This window comes from Musa acuminata, chromosome BXJ2-7 (assembly GCF_036884655.1).
Source record: "Musa acuminata AAA Group cultivar baxijiao chromosome BXJ2-7, Cavendish_Baxijiao_AAA, whole genome shotgun sequence".
Taxonomy (NCBI): Eukaryota; Viridiplantae; Streptophyta; class Magnoliopsida; order Zingiberales; family Musaceae; genus Musa; species Musa acuminata.
Genome location: NC_088344.1, coordinates 6,809,457 through 6,828,647, shown reverse-complemented (window position 1 = coordinate 6,828,647; position 19,191 = coordinate 6,809,457). Strand labels below are relative to the sequence as shown.

Below are 19,191 nucleotides of genomic sequence, written 5' to 3'. Positions count from 1 at the left end.
TGTGTCAGAAGTGACTTTGTCAATGAAAGCTATATTGTCGTGCACGCTTCCACAAACCCATAATTCCATTCACATTATACATATGTATATCATCTGACAATTTTTCATATATATTAACTAGACATAAGGGTTTATGCGATTATTTCTAACGTTTAAAGTATTGATCAGTCGTTAAAATCATCTAATTATTATTATTATTTATATGTTTAGCTAATAAAAACTTGATTACGTTGGCTACATTGAACTCCTAACACCACTTAATCACTCACGTCGTTGGAACCCCGCAGAAAGCATCTGATGCAGTCAACCCTCCCCCTCCCCGAAACAGTAGTTTCTTCAACTCTCCGGGAACAGGAGAATCCCCACATATCACTTCATGTCCTCCATGGCTCCCTAATCTTTTGTGGGTCAGCACGAAGATACGAGTCCTTTCATGACGTATATCATGCACCATTCCTCGAGTTTCGGTAGCACATTGCAGCCGTGGAATCTTAACAGCTGCTCCAAATTTCGTTGACATGATTTGGAATTTAGATGGATATCTTTAGATTGACTTGTACCCATATGTATGATCCCATCTCGCCAATAGCTGTTCGGCAAATCCATATCCCAGATCATCGTGATGAAGAGAGGCGAAATGCCGCAAAGATTTCGAAAGAGAAATGTGATCGGGTTATGCAATTTTGAGTGCAAATTTATATCAGTGTTTATCCATTGTACCGGTGCGCGTAGAGATTGGCATGGTAATCGTCTAAATCTACGACAATATGTTGGGTCGACAGACAGTTACATCTTGGTTAGATTCCCTGAGATTTTGGATGGATTTGGTGCTGACCAAATCTTGATGGGATTGTGGCTGCTGAGGCCAAGTCTCAAGAGAACAGGAGGGAGGCAACGTTGTCGAGCTGGAGTCGGGCTTTGAAGATGACGTGGAGCGATGGATTGATGTGAAAGCTTGGATACTCGATCTTGAACTTGGAGGAATTTGGATTCTGGCATTATCTTCGAGTGTTTGTAACAAGCACATTTGGCACGTTAATTGGGACTCACTGGACCCAATCTTTGTACCTTGATTTGGTTGGCCACCTAATCGATCTAACCTAACAATTGCGTGTTCCTTCCTCATATTTTTCTGGTCTTATCGAAATATCACATCTGGGCGTACTAACTAAGTAAATTACTCCCTTCCTCCCCCTTCAATTGCGCATCAAAATGTTATATAAATCCACATAAATTAAAAAAATAAAAAATGATTAATTGTTCAATGCCTTTATAAATATAATCATCAATTTATATATCAAATAAAAACAATCAACAAGGATTCATTTCGGAATACATACATCGATTTTCATGTACTATAATTATTGTGTTCTCGAGTCAGCATGAATACAAAATCGATGAATGTATTGTGATTTAAGTCATGACAGATGATTCAAGAATTGACATGTCAAAATGAGACACGTTAGTCTCGCATCCATGCTGTATGAAAAAGGTCGTCGTTACACCGACCACTAATAAGTGATGAGAATCTCTCATAGATCTTGTGGTTGTTAGGCCCTCCTGACATGCAGGGGTAGCTTATAATTTGGAACAAAGCTTCTGTGATCAGATCCGCTTTAATTAGATCATGTTTGACTGCTTTTGATTAATTAGATTGTTATTAACTCGGAATTAGCTTATAATGTTATGTACAAAGTCTTGTTGGCTTTTACAACATCATGAGGACGAGAGTCACTTTACGCTCAAGTCGATAAAAAGATATATTTTTATCAAGGTGAATAATACATATATTAATTGTGGATGAAACTCAATATATATATATATTTTTTATTTTTTTATTTTTTTTATTTTAATCTCCCTTATACATAAATATTTTCTAATTATATAGAATAATAATATGTATCTCTCATCATTGGACTCTCGAACCAAAGTTATATTATATGGTATGCGAATTTTATTGGAAGTAGTGCAGTCTTAGGATTCCAAAACTATACAAAATTTCCATTGGATCACTTTAAATCAATAACTTTCGATATGGATAGGTATTCCGTCCTCACACCATGTGAGAAGCACAAGTAAAGGACAGTGCTCTTGGGTTAAGGCTCAATGTGTTTTGATGAGTCAAGTAATGTTTCTCGATGATAAGAAAATGAAAATGATTTGAGGAGGAGAATGTGTTTTGATGAGTCAAGCACGCAAGTGGCAATCGGCTACAGCTCAATTAGCAAAAAGGAGAATTAATGGAAACCCTGTTTTGACTGTCACTATAATTCGTTCTTCTCTTGGAAGCATAGTTTGAAGATCAATTTGGCATTAATAAAGGGGTGGGAGAAATACTTTATGTTGTCCCCATTCGAACTGAGAACCGTACGTTCATCAGTTTTGGCATGTCTGAACCCGGGAGAATCCATTGATGCGTTCGCAAATCTCTGGTCTCTTCGCCCAAGATCTGCTTGGATCTTTGGCACAATCTATGGTGATGCCAACAGTAGTGGTCCAACCCGCACAGGAAGGACATCATAACAGTCTGTGTGAAACGAGGTCCTTCCATTTCTTCAGAGCAGACCCAATGCTGTTCGAAACCCACCAATCCTATCACTTTCCTGCTTTATGATCAAGACCAAGGCATGCTAACAACGAAGGGCGGCCATGGCAGTCAAGTACTGTCATGAAGCTTTGATTACAATGTAAACACAAGACATGGTTACTCCTAGACGTGATCTGTGAGGGAGGACGTAAATATACGTTGTCCTGGTGATAACAGCGCCTTGGGGTCGTATCTCCTCTTCATCTCTACAAACGTATCCCATTTGCGGCCAAAGTGGTTCTTCCAATCTCGCTGTGATGCGTAATGAGGCATGTATTGCTTGAACTGGATTCCTTCTCGATGGCAGAACCCCAATATATCATCGTTCTGGTTGTCCAAATCTTGCCAATCATCGGTAATGGCCGATCGCAGCAGGCCGATGGAGTAGAAGACTTCTTCATCGGGGGTCACAGCCGACATCTCATCGTGCCACCTGCACAACATACATGCATCTTCCCCGTTAGTACACACAATAAATAACCACCCGTTGAGTAAGGGAAGAAGAAGACATGAACTCCGCATACTTGTTCTTGATCATGGGGTATATCAGCACTGGTCCCGTGGAATTATTGGGCATGAGGATGCCCTTAAAGACCCCAACCTCGAAGTCTTGTATTCTGGACTTGGGCACGAATATGTTGAGCCATGGGTGAGGAACCTCCCAAAGCCCCATGGAGCGTAGCTTCACCTCCCCATCGTGAACTCGGTCCAGGAAGCCGACGTAGGAGACGTCGTTGGTGAAGGCGAAACCGGGGACAAAGCTCAGCCGTTGGAGCAGCAGATGGAGCTTCTGTCAAGGAGCGAGCAGTGTCAGTGATAGAGATGACAAACTACCCCTGTGCCAAGGTCAAAAGCTATGCCCACAGGCGTGGAAACATGTCACGACCTTGTGGCAGTTTGGTTAACTACCGCAATAATAATGGGTCAGTGAGGGCTGCAAATGTGCAACACAAGAGAGAGAGAGAGAGAGAGAGCTGAGCGAGGGGTGCATGCAGCAACATCCAACAGGGACACCCATGTTTGAGAACACAAGCATGAGGGCTGAGATGGGTTACAGCTCTGAATGGGTCATAGTCCTTGGTACTGTGGGAGAGAGGAACAAGGTCGGGGGATCTCAGTAGGGAGAGCCACGTGGGTCCTAGGAAGATATCACGATGGGTACAAGCCAACAGGTTGCATGGGATAGATAGGAAAGCAGCAGCGGTACTTTTACCTGATCCACCCGAGACGCCATGGCTAACTCGTGGTAGTATACAGCTCCTTCCAAGCAGTAGATGGCGCCGAACTCGGCCGCCAGCCCTCTTATCTTCTCCGAGTCCGTCTTGGAGAAGAAGGAAGACCTCCAGTTGGTGATTAGGGTGTGGTCCATCAGCAGCGATCCCTCGACGTAGTCGAAGCCTTGGTCCATCATGGAGATCAGAAGCTCCTGGTCCCTGGAGAAGGAGACGAAGTGAGTGTAGATGAGCCGCACCCACCGGACCCGCTGCGGCGCTGGCTCTAAGGCGATTCGAGCTCGGGTAATGATGCCGAATTGGCTGAGTCCTCCTAAGACCCCATAGAATAGGTCCGACTTGTTCTCATGTGAGCAGGTTATCATCTCACCTTTCCCTGTTCAAGAAGCAAACATCAAGTACGATTAATTGTAACAGTGATCCAAGACCGCTGGTTGCTGGTATTCTCCTCCTAATAAAGATGAGAATCGTCTTACTTACCGGTGATGACATCCAACTCGTAGACGTTGGAAATCTGCGGACCGTGACGGAAGGCCTGGCCGCTCACGCCGGCGTTCGACAGAGTGCCACCTACCGTCAGATAGAGGTAATCAGTCCACGAGCGGGGGGCGAGGCCATGCTTGAGCGTCTCATGCAAGACGTCGATCCAGAGCTGCTCGCCTCCGGCGTCGACGTACCAGACCAGCGGCGCATTATCGAACGACACGCTGATCCGGTCAGCGCGGCCGTGGCCCAAGGACGCCATGTCGACGACCACGCCGCCGGGTGCAAGGGCCTGGCCCCTGATGGAGTGGCCGTGGCCCCGGGCGGCGATGGCGAAAGGCTGAGGGGAGGAGTAGGAGAACCGGACGAGGGCGGCGATGTCGTCGGGTGCCGAGGGGCGGAGAACGGCGGCAGGGGCGGCCCGAGCGAGGCAGCCGAAGTCGGTGGAGAATCCGGCGGTGGCGTCGGGGTCGAGAAGGACCTCACCAGCGATGTCGAGGGTGAGGAGGCCCTGAGGAAGGGTGGGCGGCCATGGCCTGAGCTGGCCGACTATGGAGATGAGGCTGGTCACGAGGGAGACAGCCACGATGAAGGATGGTGGCAGGTGGCTGATGTTTGGCAGAGCCATTGATTAGAGTGTCGAGAGGAGAAGAGAGGGAGGTGGGGAGTATTTATAACGAGGGAGGGGAGGAGAAAGGAGAGGGATGGGTGTGCGAAAGCAGCAGCCTGAGAAGGGTGCAGAGGAGATCTTGGCGATAGGTTTGGGGACGCATGTTGGTCATTGTCAAAGATACGGAGGACGAAACCCAGAGATCGGATGATGCCGCCTCCTTTGTGGTGTGAGCACAAGAACAGAGAGAGGGGGCTGTAAAAAGAAGTAACCAAAAAGAGAAGAGGTAGGAAGCACATGGGCAAATGGGAAGTTGACTTGGTCTTTGTTGACTTCCCCCGCCCTCTCTGTTCCTTAAATCATTGGTCAACAAGTCAATGTTCGGTTCAAAAGAATAATTAAGATGATCAATAATAAATAAATATATAATCAAGAATAATGGACTACTAACATAAATCCTCTATCGAATTACTCCAAATCGGAACATGAGATTTTTTTTTAATTTCGTTGGATTTATTGGAAAATTAAAATTCTAAGCGCTCCTAGAGTTTTTTTTTTAATTTAATATATGCATCAAACCTTAAAAAAAGTATTTATAGAATATTATAATGATTAATTTTCAAGAAATTTTTTTTTCATCAAGTTTCTCTACAAGGTCGTGTTTATATCCAATAAATTAACAATCAAATAATGCAGATTCTATATGTTGTACATTGGATCTAAGATCAAAAAAAGAAAAAAAAATTCAATTAAGATTTGTTAGGATAAAAAGGATATTATTATGTACAACCCTCTCTTTACTATTTATAATTTTATTTTTTTATTTTTTTTTATTTTTTTAAATTATTTTTATAAAATTTTTTTTTTTTCCTCCTCGTACTCGTCATCTTCTTCCTCCTTTGAGAACTATGTTGAAGGGGCAATGGGTGGGGTCGAGTGATAGTGAGTGATATCGAAGCACGAGTTGAGAGGTAATGATCGATGATAAAAAACAAGAGTTAAGTGGCAGTGATTTTCGATAAGGAGTATGGGCTGGGAGACCAACAATGACAACAGGTGCACAAGCAACGATTGTGGGGAAGGAAAAAAAAATTAAAATTAGTGAGGCTATAAATAATAAAATATTATTTATTTATTTATAAAAAAGGTTATTAATAATAAGGTAATTGTCAATAGTAAAAAGGTTCTAAATAGTAAGCTTTTAAAAAAATAAAATACTCACATAATAATAATAATAAATAAATAAATAAATAAATAAATTCAATGTTAATCAAACTACTATAAAAAATATCATCATGCACGTAGCATATTCTGCTGGATATCCATAGTCTTTTATATGAATTTACATGATAGTATATTTTTTTACCTAATCTAAGTTTAGAAATATATTACAGTTATATTCAAGTCAGCATTATGAACTAAATCCAAACTCGCATCGAATTTTCGGAGTGATTGGAATCTAACACCCATTTCGAATCCATATATCATATGATTCGAGTTAGGGTTGGATTGGGTCGGGCAATTGCATTTAATTTTCTTAAATTCAAACTCGTAACTTTGCATCTTTCTAATTTATTCTTTTAATGTGCGATCTCATTCCCTTTTTCTCAATTTGCTAAAGCAAACATCTCTCTTTTCTTTATCAAATCAAGTGTTCTAGTCTAGTTTTGATCATCATAATAAAAATTATTAATTTTATTAGAAATAATAAGTTACGTACATTTAATTTTATCTTCGATCTTATTATCAATAATTAAGATCTTTATCAACTAAGTTATTTGATATCGTATTAATCATGATTAATCTTGCCCGTCAAATCACTTTTTACACATAGGATGTCTTTCCATATTGGAACCAATTCATCTTGATGCATTCATCCACGTTGGATTCATTCATTCAACATATTTATTAGTGTTCTACTGCCAAAAACAAAAACAAAAACAAAAAGAAACTCATCTGTGGTTGACATATATGGTGTCTCATCAACTGGATTGGCAGAGCCAGAAGTCAACTTCTAATGTCTTCAAACAAGATTTTTTGCTAGATTCTCTGCAGGAGAACCACTCTAAAGCTTTGCCTGTTCTCTCAAAGGATACTCACATGCTGGGAATCCAGTACAGCATCCATGTCACTCCTGAGGCTTGTGTGAGCTATCAGATCTGCGATGAGTAGGCATCGAATGCTGAGGTGACTGGTGACCAAATCTCTCATCATATTTTCCTGTTTTCCTGATGAGAGAATCATCACCACACATCATGTGACCTAGCTGTGGGTCCAGTATCCCAGCTAGCTAGGGTTTTCCTCATGTGGTACATCTTGTTGAAGACATATATTTAGATCGAATGAATCGACCTACAAAAGTTGTCGATATTTGCGAGTCATATCGGATCAGACTGTGAGAGATCACATCACCTCAGGAATTCCTCAATCAACAATTTCCTTTTAATAACAACAAAAAGGGACTACTTGAGAGTTATTTTTCTTCAATTATCTTAAAAAAAGAAAGCATTTTGTTTGCTTTTGGTTTTATATTTCTAAAAGGAAAAAAAATACTGTATTTACGCTAATGTTTATGAAGATACCATCTTAACATAAGTCATTACAACATCGATAGTTAGGATACCATCTTCTTACAACTTAAACATGTAGGAATAAGTCATTACAAACTTAACATAAGTTTAAGGTTAATTTTGAGTTCGACCTTCTTAGCTGACAATTATCACTTTGGCAACATGCTGCACTCAGATTAGGTTTTAGAAGAAGGTTAGTAATAGATAATAGAATGGTCCCTCTTTGTCTCCCAATAGTCCCTCGAGTGCAAATCTTCACCGGCTATATTCCTGAGAAGCTTCCTTCAGCATAGGAAGATTTGGCCTAGATATGCTACATGCCAAGGAAAGCTACACCGGTTTGTGGTATAGAGATTTAGGCAAGTTCTTTTCTCCAAGGAGCACCAAACGTAAGGCTGAACCGATAAGAGCAATGGTCATACTTGCGGTGTGACATTAACATATCCGATGGTGAAAGATGCCGAGTATCAAGTTCTCTTGGATTGCTGAGCAAAAAGATCGATGAGAACCCAGTGAGGTAATCAGTGACAAAGCAGTCTCTTCATGGCTTCTGTCTGATGCAGTTGGCTTGCTTGCTTGCTTGAAACATGGACAGGGATCAACATGCAAAAGAGGAGGGAGCAGAGATATCCATCATGGTTTGAATCAATCCTCATTGCTCATACTTTCTTGTTCTTTCAGAATCCATGTCAAGCAGTTTTATAGCCCTCAGGCCACCACTTCATTTACAGGAGCAATTGTCCTTATTGTTTGTAAGATCAATGCCCTACACACACTTATGTGGAGCCATAATGATAATATTGAGTTGGAGGAGCAACTGGCTACGGTTTCGGTTAGGACAATTAAAGCGAGAAGAAATAACATTAAAACTTCTAATAATCAGAGTTGATATAACCTATAAAGAACCATTTCATTTGCACATAACATGCAAAGTGACTGATGATCCATTCAAACTACCATTATTCGTAGGGTTTTCTACATATTAGTCCCTCATATCCTTTTATTCTTTTAGAGTTTTAAGTATATTCGTCCTCACACCTCTAATGATGTTAATTCCATGATTTACTAATCAAGTGACCATAATGTGATGGCTGGGTTTTATAATGTTCTATGATCACTCCCACTTCCACTGTGCTGCTATTATGAATACCATACATGCAACATCACAAAGTAGAATCAGAATTCAAGATCATATAATTGACTTTCTAGATGCACTTTTCATGCAAGTGGGGGAGAGCAATGACCAAGCACAATCACAATCTACTGGTTACAAGGAACAATCTACTTTCTTTTGCCTTTGATTAGGATGTGGCATCGCTCAGCATCTCATCATGGCAGTGCTAGTTAAAGGGCAACTAAGTTGCGACATTGATGGCCTTGAATAGAGCATAGAGGACACCTTGGAGTGAGCAAAGTGTTGTTGGCCACAGGAGAAGTTGCAGCAATAGCCCTGGGCATCAACTCCTTAAACATATGAGCACTGAGAGACCAACTCTTAAGATACAGGCATGCTTGTAACCTTGTCGGATGCCGACTTGTGACCTGTGATTTGATAGATTGATAGGTAAAAGCTTGTTTGATTTGTTTCTCCCTATTCAAGTCTATGCGTAGCTTGCGAGGTGACATCTAATCAGTACCTAATGCCTGGAAACGTAGTCACAAGTTGGTCGTTCGGGAATAATCGATCAAGTTGCCAAAGATTAGAAAAAAATATTTGCAACAAGTGAATATTTGTTAGATTCTCCGATACAAAATTAACCATGCACAGAAAAATAAACTTGATGTCTATGATAGTTTGAACTAGTTATACAGGTCTATTGATCCAATTCAATATATATATCAAAGTTCATAATTTAATATGGATCAAGACTTGAACCAATATCAATATGGGCACATATCGATCTACAAAACATCATCATATTAGTACGTATCGAGTTTTAGAAAAATCATAAAAACAGATTGAAAAAATATATAGTACCATCTTATACCAGAATGATACAGGACATTTACCAAGCTACCGAGAACTGTAGTATCGATAAATATCACATGTATAATATATATGTTGTGTGATCTAAGTGTGCATGAATATAAGAATTGAGAAGCAAGAGTGGGAATCCTATTCATTTCTTTCTTTAGTTAGGGATGTCTCTTGGGAAGGAGACATGGAGGAAATCATCAATGAAGTGTGTCCTTGCCAATTTCCTTCCTATGTGCAAACCATGCACAATTCATGCTTTGAAGCTACTGTTGCACCACTTTGTCATGCTTCACCGGTGATCCACAAAGAGGCAAACCTTGGACACCTACCACTGTTCATCAACTTCCTACCATAAGATTGCACCAAATGGATAAAAGCACATTTAACACATCCTTTGTGTACTTGGAGGCGCAATTATTGGTGCTACTTAGCTATCCATGTCTATAAAGTGTGCTACATAACTTAAATATCAGCCAGTACCACTGATCCTATGGAATTGCCTTGTTCATTTTCAACCTCCTCCTAGGCAAATGAGCTCATGGTGGTGGTGTTGATACATACATGGATATGACCATTTTGTAAGATTTTTGCATGATCTAGAGTCATGATATATACCTATAAGAAGATGAAAGCTCAACAAAGCCTTAGCATGTTGTTTTGTAAGATCCACTTTATCTATAATGTGTTTGGATACATATTAGGGAACGTAACACTTATATTTAAGAGAAAGCGTCTAGTAGATTCATCGAAACCTAAACTCAAACTCGAACTCGAACTCAAACCTGATTGAATAACTAATTAGATTAGGAAAGAAACCCAACTCAATCGAAAGATATTGTAATATGATTGAAGTGGTCAGATATTAAACCCAAATATACAAAAAAATATTCTTATTCGCTACCATTATCAATTAACAACATATAAGATATCTATTAACTTTGTCATATATGAATCTGATACTTGAAACCTATTTTTCTATCAAATCCATCTTAAACTACATTAGACATAATAGAACCTATTTAACACAACAGATGAATAGAACCCATCGGTGGTTGTAGGATGTAACATTTTCTACATATTGACATTTGTGTACTAATGCACCACAATCTTCCATGCAAAATCGAGTTATTTGATCCATTGTAAAAAGAACCTTTTTGCATGAACCGAGAAAGAAACTAATAGCATTATTTATATCATCACTCTTGATTTGCATGGTTGATGTGAGGGCTTGACGTGCGTCGGACTGAAAGTGACGTCAAGATCTCTCTCTCTCTCTCTCTCCATATATGTATATATATATATATATGTATATATATATGTATATGTATATATGTATATATATATGTATGTATGTATGTATGTATGTATGTATGTATGTATGTATGTATGTATGTATGTATGTATGTATGTATGTATGTATATATATATATATATATATATATATATATATATATATATATATATATATATATATATATATATATATATATATAGTGTTATGTGTAGGATGAAAATTTTAGATAAAAAGTCAGATAAAAAAAGAGAATGACAGAGATGCATGAGAGTCTCTTTTTTAAATTTTGAAATGTGAGATATGATCTGCACCTCCTCACTCATGCATATTTCATATTTAGGGAGTGATGATAAGCTATATTTTTTAGCTCTGTCTTAATGAAATGTGACAAAAGAAGTTGTTGCACATTGATTGCTACTTGTTTGAAGGACAATATGATTTCACTAAGGGCCACCAACAAAATAATAGAATAAATAGTGCTATGTCCAACAGCATTTGAACTCTAATTATCCAAACACACTAAGGCTTTTACATCATTGTTTGGAGAGAATGCATTGCATCTTCACTTTCTCTGCACACCTTGTTAGTTTCAGTAACTAAAGCAACTCCCAACTCCCAACCAAACAGCATGGCCACTAAAACACCACCATCTTCTTCTTGTGTCTGTAAAGTCAGCAACACTCCATGTGGGGTTGTGTGTAAGAATATATAAGCTTATCATGCAAGTAACCATGGTTTTGTGGATTAGGATTCAGCAATCTTGTTCCTGTGTGCTAGCGACGGCCACATGCCTGCCCCATTCTTGTCCTCGTAGGTCTGCTTGTCCTCAGCAGTCAGCATTGTGTGCTAGGTTACCTGTTCAGAAGAAATCTTCCTTGGGGACCGAACAAGAAATCCTTTACATTCTACTTTGCAGCAGTTTGGGGGAGAAGCATCTGTTTTATCCCAGCTGCATGTTTCCTGCTCAAAACATGGGGTCTCCTTTGCCTGTTTACATCCAATGTAGTGCTCTCATGGTGTGACATGTTTCTTTATGTGTGTCAAGTCTTTGTCTACCTTGGTAGAGGTGGAATCTTCTCATGATATGATGATGTCCTTGAGCTTTCTTCTTCTTCTTCTTATATGGGTAGAAGAATCCACTCATGACGTAGAGCTCTAGTAGAACACCACTTTGGCTTGTACCAAAAAGAAACACTTTTTCTTTGGGTGCACAAAGATAATGACATATCCTGTTGCATCTATTAGCTTTAGCCTTAATTCGGCTGATCTGCATGCTAACAAAGACGAGAAACTTGGCTGTAACAAACATTCTTATGATCGAGTTATTGCATGAAATTTCACAAAGATATGAAGAGAATCATGATAGGTTCAAGCTGTCATTAATTGACAGTAAGGGTGGGACACATGCCACCTGTGGAAATCTACAAGGTTGGATGGCATTTATCAGTGGGAGTAGTAGTAGTGGGTTCAATTGTCTAAACTGGCCAGTCAATACTTCAAATCCTTTTTAGATTCTGTGAGATTTTGATGGATTTGTTTGTGACCAAGTCATTGTTGAATTGCTTGGGAGACTATGGCTGCTAAGACTATATGTATGAAAAGAACCAGATGCAATCGACATTGTTGAGCTAGATTCATAGCTAGGGTGCTCAAGACACCATCTCAGGTTGACAGTGGAATGAAGAATACTGGTAGCTTGATGGAAAAGGGTTGAACACTGAGATCCTCAGCATGATAAACGAGGGCTACATCTGCTAGTTTCTGTAGGTGATTTAGTGCTCAGATGAATACATATATAACAAGAATGTTTGGTGCATTGCTGATCATTACCCATCTTTTTGACTGATGGTTGAAGTTGATGATGAATCAGCAGATGGATTTGCACTAGTTTGCTTGCATCCTAATTAATCTTGGATTTCTTTTATTACTCAGTTCGATTCGATCGATCGAGTGCAACGTCTACAAGATAAGTGCAGTCATGGATCGTTGAGGTTACACAAGTGCTCCAAGACTCTTTTTTCAAGGGTTACGTGCGAGCGTTAGTCACCATGGATAAGTTGCTCGGGTGATGTGGACTCTGGTGGGACCCGCGCTTTGCGGTGGTAGATTTGTAGATCTGGAATGCTCTCGTCATCGGTGCATTAATTGACATCGTTTGATCGACCATGTTACGTAGCATGGCTTCGGTAGCCAATTGTAGGATCGTCTCGAATCAGGCCTTTATTTGGGGTTCTTAAAATTCCAAGGAAGCGGGCCTTCATTTGATCCGGTCCAGATGTTACTGGACCGGGCTCGCTTCGATTAGTATAGCCTCCGTCGCATGACTGCAGCGGATTCTTGACTCTCCCGGAGTCGGAGTGAGATCGTTAAAAGAGGCCTCTTGGGATCGGAGGAAATTAGGGTTTCGATCTGTCCGACCGTGGTTGAGATCGGGGAGCCGGGTGTATGGAGAACGGCGAAAGGCGGCCGACTGCGGAGGAGGTGATCGCGAGGCTGAAGGATGACGGTGACTTCGACTCCCTCCGTCTCAAGATCATCCGCAAAGTTAAAGAAAATGTGAGTTTGCCGAAGATTCTTCCTTTTGTGCGCCTTTTCTTCATTATTGGATGAGAATTGTATGAGTTTGGCATTGTTTGGTTTTTCATCAAATTGCTACCTCTGATCCCTTCGTTGATGTGAAGCGGAACTTTCTCCAATTCGCATCTGCTTTATTCATTGCCAAACATGGAACTATTCCGGAAAATTGTTTCATGAGGTTTTGTGATGCTTAGGAAGCTCTTGAATGTGACATGGAGTTGATCTTGGAAGAAGCTTTGGTGGCGCCAACTGCCAACAAGGGCGTGTAGTAAGCTTTTTCATTGCTAGGACACTTTGTCCTAGCACCGCGGTTGTGCTTGGCGGGATCCTCCTCCATGCTTAAGTTAGTATGAGTCACAGATTGGGGAAAAAAATGCTCTAAGAAGAGCTTTGGAAGAAAGATAAAACAAATGGAGAGTAGGAGAACAAAGGATGGCAGTGAAGATATTTTTAGGGCATAGAAACATCAGACCTTGGAAATGAGGAGGTCCCTTATGCATAATGCCCTAGCTGTTTCAAGCAATTACCCATATTAAAATAGCTATTCAATTAGGTAGGTTTTGATTTAACTGTATTGTATCAGAAAATAGTTGGGACTGATATAATTGCCCTGGGGTAGTTTGTTTATGAGTGCCAGAAGTCGATGGTAACTCTTATAATCATGTGGAAGATATTCATGTATTATATTTATATTGTTGATAACCTAACATCATCTGGACATTGGAACGACAGGCAACTAGCAGTCTTGAAAGAATTTTAGATCAAATTTGGCATGCAACTCTAAGTTGTTGTTATTGGTTTCATTCTTTTGTTGTTTTAAACTAGTTAAATTCATAGAGTAAGCTGTTAGAATCGGATATGTTTAATAAAGCATTTTTCTGTTGCTGATTAATTTATTTTTTTCTTGAAAAAGTTGTTGCAAGTTCTTTGCTTCCAGATCCTAACGTTCGTTGTTTATTGTATTATATAATATTAAAATGCTAATAAACTCTAGTAATAAAAAATTATGTTTTTAAAATGTTGTGGATGCCCGTTGATATGTGCTGATTGATAATTTTTGGGCTTGGACAATGGTGAGATGTTAAAGAATAGATGAGAACATGAAACTGAAGAGAATACTAGAAGCAGCCATGTTAACATGGTCGACTAAGATGTTTAGCTAACCTGAGTTCTTTTAGAATTAAGTTAATTTGTTTGTTCATTTAGCTTAACAGTACCTTTTATCAAGTTATATATTATTCTTGACTTGTCATGACTAACAAGAGGTTACTGATTTTGCATCATATGAAACTGCATTGAGATCCAAGTTGGACACACATGATCTACTAGGAACAATGTCACCATAGCCACTTGATTGCTCCCTTAAATGTACTTCTAGTTTGTTTTTACACCCACTTCATTGCTCTCTCTAAGATCAGAACTTCTGAGTCCTAGGATGGTAGAGCAACAACTAATTATTTGTTTTTCATCTTATATCAAGGCAATCTTAATTGTGTCTCTTTTTTCTTGTGTCTGCAGAATTTAACCTCTTTATATGAGGGTAAAGTTTCATACTGCTAATTTTTCCTAGATTCCATAGTGGTAGAAGCCATCACTATAATAATGCCCTTTAGTGGTGTCAAAATTTATCATTTGCATACAACTAATACTTTTGCATGACAATCCAATTATGGAGGTTGGGCCTGATCCATGTATCTATTACCATTGTTGGAATTATTAGATGTTTGCAACTGACATTGTGAACTCGTAGTACTAGTTTCTATGATTTCTTGTTTGTTATATAATTTTTATTAATTAATATATTTATGTAGCTGTAGCTGAATGTGGTATTTTTTACAGGAGGAACTGCGTAGCAGCATTGTATCCGAGGTGAGACAATCAATGGTACTTAATGAAGATGGTTCTGAGAAATTGAAGCTAAGACAACTTTCTGATGCTATTTATCAAGAGCTTGGGTAAGCATCAAACAACTATAAGTTGATCATCACTAGTTTATATTGTATTATGACACTATGTAATTCTTGAAGTGAGAGTTCTGAGCTCTGAGGCTGCCATCTGCAACTGATATGACAAAGTACTATTTCTGCAGAAGCAAAATCATGGGACAAATTTCAGATGAGGTGTGGAAGGTTATCAAATCATGTGAAAATGATATTAGAGGTACTGTGGAGTCTGTATATGATAGAATTGTTAAACCAGAAGTGAATAAACAAGACAGCGTTTCTCCTCAAAAAAGACTACCTGTTGGTGACGAAAAGGATCAAGCTTCTCTCGTAGCACCTTCTACATGTGAGACGAATGTGTCTGATGGAAATGAACAAATGGAAGTACCGCCAGGGTTTTGTTCAACTGATCAGCCAAGCAGCAAAGTTGAACACACCATGATGCTTCATGATGAGCAACCACACTCATCAAATGAAGCGCTCAATGACCCAGAACAGATTGATGCTGTGCCACCCGGTTTTGGTCCACCGGTTAATTCTTCCATCATTCCAGTTGGTGTCAGCGATGAGGACCCTGATGTGCCTCCAGGTTTTGGGTAAAGTTACCTTAGTTTAATGTTGATTTTGATGGTTGCTTAGGAGAAAATAGGTGGCTTACCTTGTTTTGCTCAGTGTTCATTTTTTTAACAAACTCTGTTTTTGAATGCCAGTCTCACACAACAACTTATTTTATGTACATAAATTTCCAGTGCTTGGATGAATTAGTGTCCAGGTGAGAATCTGCAGTGTTGCTCTTTGATTTGTTATAATGTATTGAAAAATTGAGTGCTCATCTAGTAATTCCAAATTGAACATTTATGACCAACTCTCCTGGCTTTTCTTATTTGTCAATGCCCTTTTCATCAAGTTCTTCTGCGGGTTGTTAAATTAAGTCAAGCTTAACTCTCTATGCTTAAGAAAATTAGAACGAAAGATCTTTTGCGGCATACTATAAACTTCAAACTTATATTTCATCTCAGAAAGAATATGCAGATGAGTCACTAACGTAGATCCCAAGATCATCTGCCATAGCAATCATCTTGTTTTCTCCTTTCCTTTCTGCAGGCAAATTCCATTGTTCTCAAGTATGTTTGTTCATTGTGTTCATTATTTGCCTTCAGTTATTATATATATGAGCTAGGATATAAATTAGAGTCTGTTCTCTGGGAATGTGTTTGTGATGCAATAAGTCATTCCATTTTTGAACAATTATTGGAACTTTTTGCTGATGGAGATGACTTTTGCAGGTATTAGCACATAAAAATTGTTTCTAAATCAAACCATTTGTTTTGGTGGCACATCCGCAGAATACATTAGCTGAAACAAAAGCTTCTTAGGCATGCTTTATAAATATATAATTAATATAATTTTGTATGAAAACTTTCACAGCTGGTCCCATGGTCTAGTGGTTAGGACATTGGACTCTGAATCCAGTAACCCGAGTTCAAATCTCGGTGGGACCTTAATGTTTTGTGAAATGTTTTTTTTCTTCTCTCTGTGATCTTTAATCCCTCATTTCTTCCTTTTATTTTACAAAATAAATTTGTTGATTTTTGAGAAAAATGATTTTATTTTCTCTTCTAAAGTCAATTCTAAAGGCAATTCCTCATTAAATTTGATGTTGTTTGAAGTATTTTAATATTCTCTCTGGTCAATGGGAGAGAAACATGATTTTCTAGCATTTATGTTAATACTTTTTATATATTTTTTCCTAATATGACTTTGGGATGCTTTTTGAACACATAATAACAAAACAAGTAAACCTTTTTCTTTCTCTTCCACCTTTTCCTATGTAGAAAAGTTAAAATCTAAATCAAGTTGAAGACCTTATACTAAATGACTATATATTTATATTCATAATTTCTAAATCAAATTCAAGATCTTGATGATCAGGATTTGTTTCATGAAAACAATCTCTCCCCTCACCAGTGATGAGATCATCCTTGGATTAGTTAGACTGAAGGAAAGAGTGGATAAGACTTTGCCACCATCAAAGTCTATAGAGATCAATGACTTGGTCGAAGATGGTACTGTGGCCAAGAAGTACATGAAAGTCTTGCAAGATTTATCAGCTGAAAGCATTCAGTATCATCTTCAAAAATGACTTGAGATTGACAAATAATTGAGTACCTGCATTTCTTAACCCAAATTACTCCTGTCTGCTTCATGTCAAGCTATCTGGTCAAAATCTTGTAGATTTTGAGAAAGATTTCTTTGTATGCCGTTCTCCAGGAAAGAATTCGAGTCTTTTGAGGTAGAAAAAGCTGTTGCAGGATGACCAATGTCGGGTGTGGATAGATCAAGCAGTCGATACTGACCTCAAAATAAGTCATAGTCTTTTGTGGTGTCGTAGCAGACCTGCATCCTCGATGTCGACTCCAAGCTTTATCCACTGGCAAACCAGCCAGTTGTGTTCTTCATTCTCATATATTTGTTGTTTCTCTCAACACACACCTCAAGCATCTCAATGGTCTTCTGTATCTGAATATGCTGTTTAAGCTTAATGTTTCAGCTGAATGATCACTGAGATACAACTTGATATCAGCTCAAATCAACCTACTAAAGATGTCATGCAGAATTAGTGGGCTGAGGTTGACAGCTCCATGACCCGTCATCAACAAGCCAGCTGCAAGTGTGGCGGACTTCTGTACCCAAGGGATAAGGAGAGAGAGGTGGCCTACTCTTGCATGTCTCTGGTTTCAATTGCTTCTTCCGATAGAACTCTTGCATTTATCTCTTTTTCTTATTCTTATTTTTTTTTCCTTTTCTCCTTAAAGAATATGCGCAGGAATTGTTTCCCTTCAAACAAGCCTTATCCCTTTGGAGGTTGCAGAATGAATGTAATGCAGCAGTCGGCTAATGAAAGCTCCAACCATATGTGGCATGGGACCATCAATGTATACTTCCTTGAGTTATGACTTGGTTGATTCTGTTTAAAGACATGGAGATGAAGTCAGTTTGCTAACTTGTTTGGATTGTGTTGATCAGATTCCGAGCAAGTGAACCTAAAGTTTGTCAACAGTTTGCTAACTTAAGACTTGGAGATGAGATCAGATCCAAACACTCACCCGAAAAAGGAACCGAAAGTGGCTAAGAACAAAAGCAGTTGCGGGAGTTGAGTGTCTAGATTCTAAACAGTGAGATTCCCTGCATCCAAATCTTGTGAGTTGAGTTGTTTCTTGCAAGAAATAGATAAGTATGAGTGTGGTGATGACTAGGAGTGGAAGATAAGCAGAGATGTGCATGGATAGGTTTGCCTCTGGAACATTTTGTGAGATGAGCATATCATGATTTGACAAAATGCAGTGGTGGCCACTCATGTTTCTTTTCCTTCCTTTCCCTTTCTGTCTTTATTTTCTTTTGGACACATAACAAGAAGAACAGAGACGTAAGCTTCTCGAGAAAGAAGGATAGGATGGCCTTGTGGGCCAAGATTTGTGGAAGTGAGAGTAGCTTCATACATGAATACATGAGTGATACAAAGGTTCGTGTTAGGAATGACAAGAACAATGGCCAACAAGCAATTGTTTATCTTTAGATCTACGTTGCAATTGCTGCTCACTTTTGACAACACCAGGTTGCTCTCATCCAAAATGGATAGAGGAGAAGCTCGCTTGAAGTGGTGAGAGAGTCCACTTTCTTGGACTCTGTTTATGCTGATAAGAAGAGATTGCACAACTCGTTGAATAATTTATTGAGATTCTTAATCAAGTGGAAGAATAAATGAAGCAAAAGAACAAAAAGAAATCCATTGTTCTCTTTTGCTAAAAACACAGCTAATGGCTTATTTTGTTGTTTTAGACCTCAAAATCTCTTTTTGACATTGTGCTCTTTCTTTGAAAATTCAGTTCAAACCATTTCCTTTGATTACCTTTCAA

The 19,191-nt window shown here is 39.0% G+C and overlaps 2 protein-coding genes and 1 non-coding gene across 3 annotated transcripts; 2 read left to right on the top strand and 1 right to left on the bottom strand.

The window, feature by feature from the left end:
- Positions 1-2,528: 2,528 nt before the first annotated feature.
- Positions 2,529-5,123, bottom strand: LOC135616894 (cytokinin dehydrogenase 6-like). Its single transcript, XM_065116627.1, has 4 exons — positions 4,300-5,123; positions 3,801-4,195; positions 3,112-3,377; positions 2,529-3,020 (listed from the first exon to the last, which is right to left on the bottom strand). Exons 1-4 carry the CDS (start codon positions 4,928-4,930, stop codon positions 2,711-2,713), a joined length of 1,602 nt encoding a protein of 533 aa, XP_064972699.1. The 5' UTR covers positions 4,931-5,123; the 3' UTR covers positions 2,529-2,710.
- A 7,973-nt stretch (positions 5,124-13,096) lies between these two features.
- On the top strand, positions 13,097-16,139 carry LOC103991211 (uncharacterized). The gene is made up of 3 exons (XM_009410572.3): positions 13,097-13,310; positions 15,171-15,286; positions 15,421-16,139. The coding sequence occupies exons 1-3, from the start codon at positions 13,200-13,202 to the stop codon at positions 15,872-15,874; spliced, it is 681 nt and encodes a 226-aa protein (XP_009408847.2). The 5' UTR covers positions 13,097-13,199; the 3' UTR covers positions 15,875-16,139.
- Positions 16,140-16,704: 565 nt separating this feature from the next.
- On the top strand, positions 16,705-16,776 carry TRNAQ-CUG (transfer RNA glutamine (anticodon CUG)). The gene has a single exon. It is a non-coding gene; the product is annotated as a tRNA-Gln (tRNA).
- The last annotated feature ends 2,415 nt before the right edge of the window (positions 16,777-19,191 follow it).

Bases quoted from the DNA above. Each gene is read 5' to 3' on its own strand.
- LOC135616894 (XM_065116627.1), bottom strand. From the start codon at position 4,930: ATGGCTCTGCCAAACATCAGCCACCTGCCACCATCCTTCATCGTGGCT. The intron at 3,378-3,800 runs GTAAAAGTACCG...GCTCCTTGACAG, and splicing joins TGGCGTCTCGGGTGGATCAG to AAGCTCCATCTGCTGCTCCA. The intron at 3,021-3,111 runs GTATGCGGAGTT...TATGTTGTGCAG, and splicing joins TACCCCATGATCAAGAACAA to GTGGCACGATGAGATGTCGG.
- LOC103991211 (XM_009410572.3), top strand. From the start codon at position 13,200: ATGGAGAACGGCGAAAGGCGGCCGACTGCGGAGGAGGTGATCGCGAGG. The intron at 13,311-15,170 runs GTGAGTTTGCCG...TATTTTTTACAG, and splicing joins TCCGCAAAGTTAAAGAAAAT to GAGGAACTGCGTAGCAGCAT. The intron at 15,287-15,420 runs GTAAGCATCAAA...CTATTTCTGCAG, and splicing joins GCTATTTATCAAGAGCTTGG to AAGCAAAATCATGGGACAAA.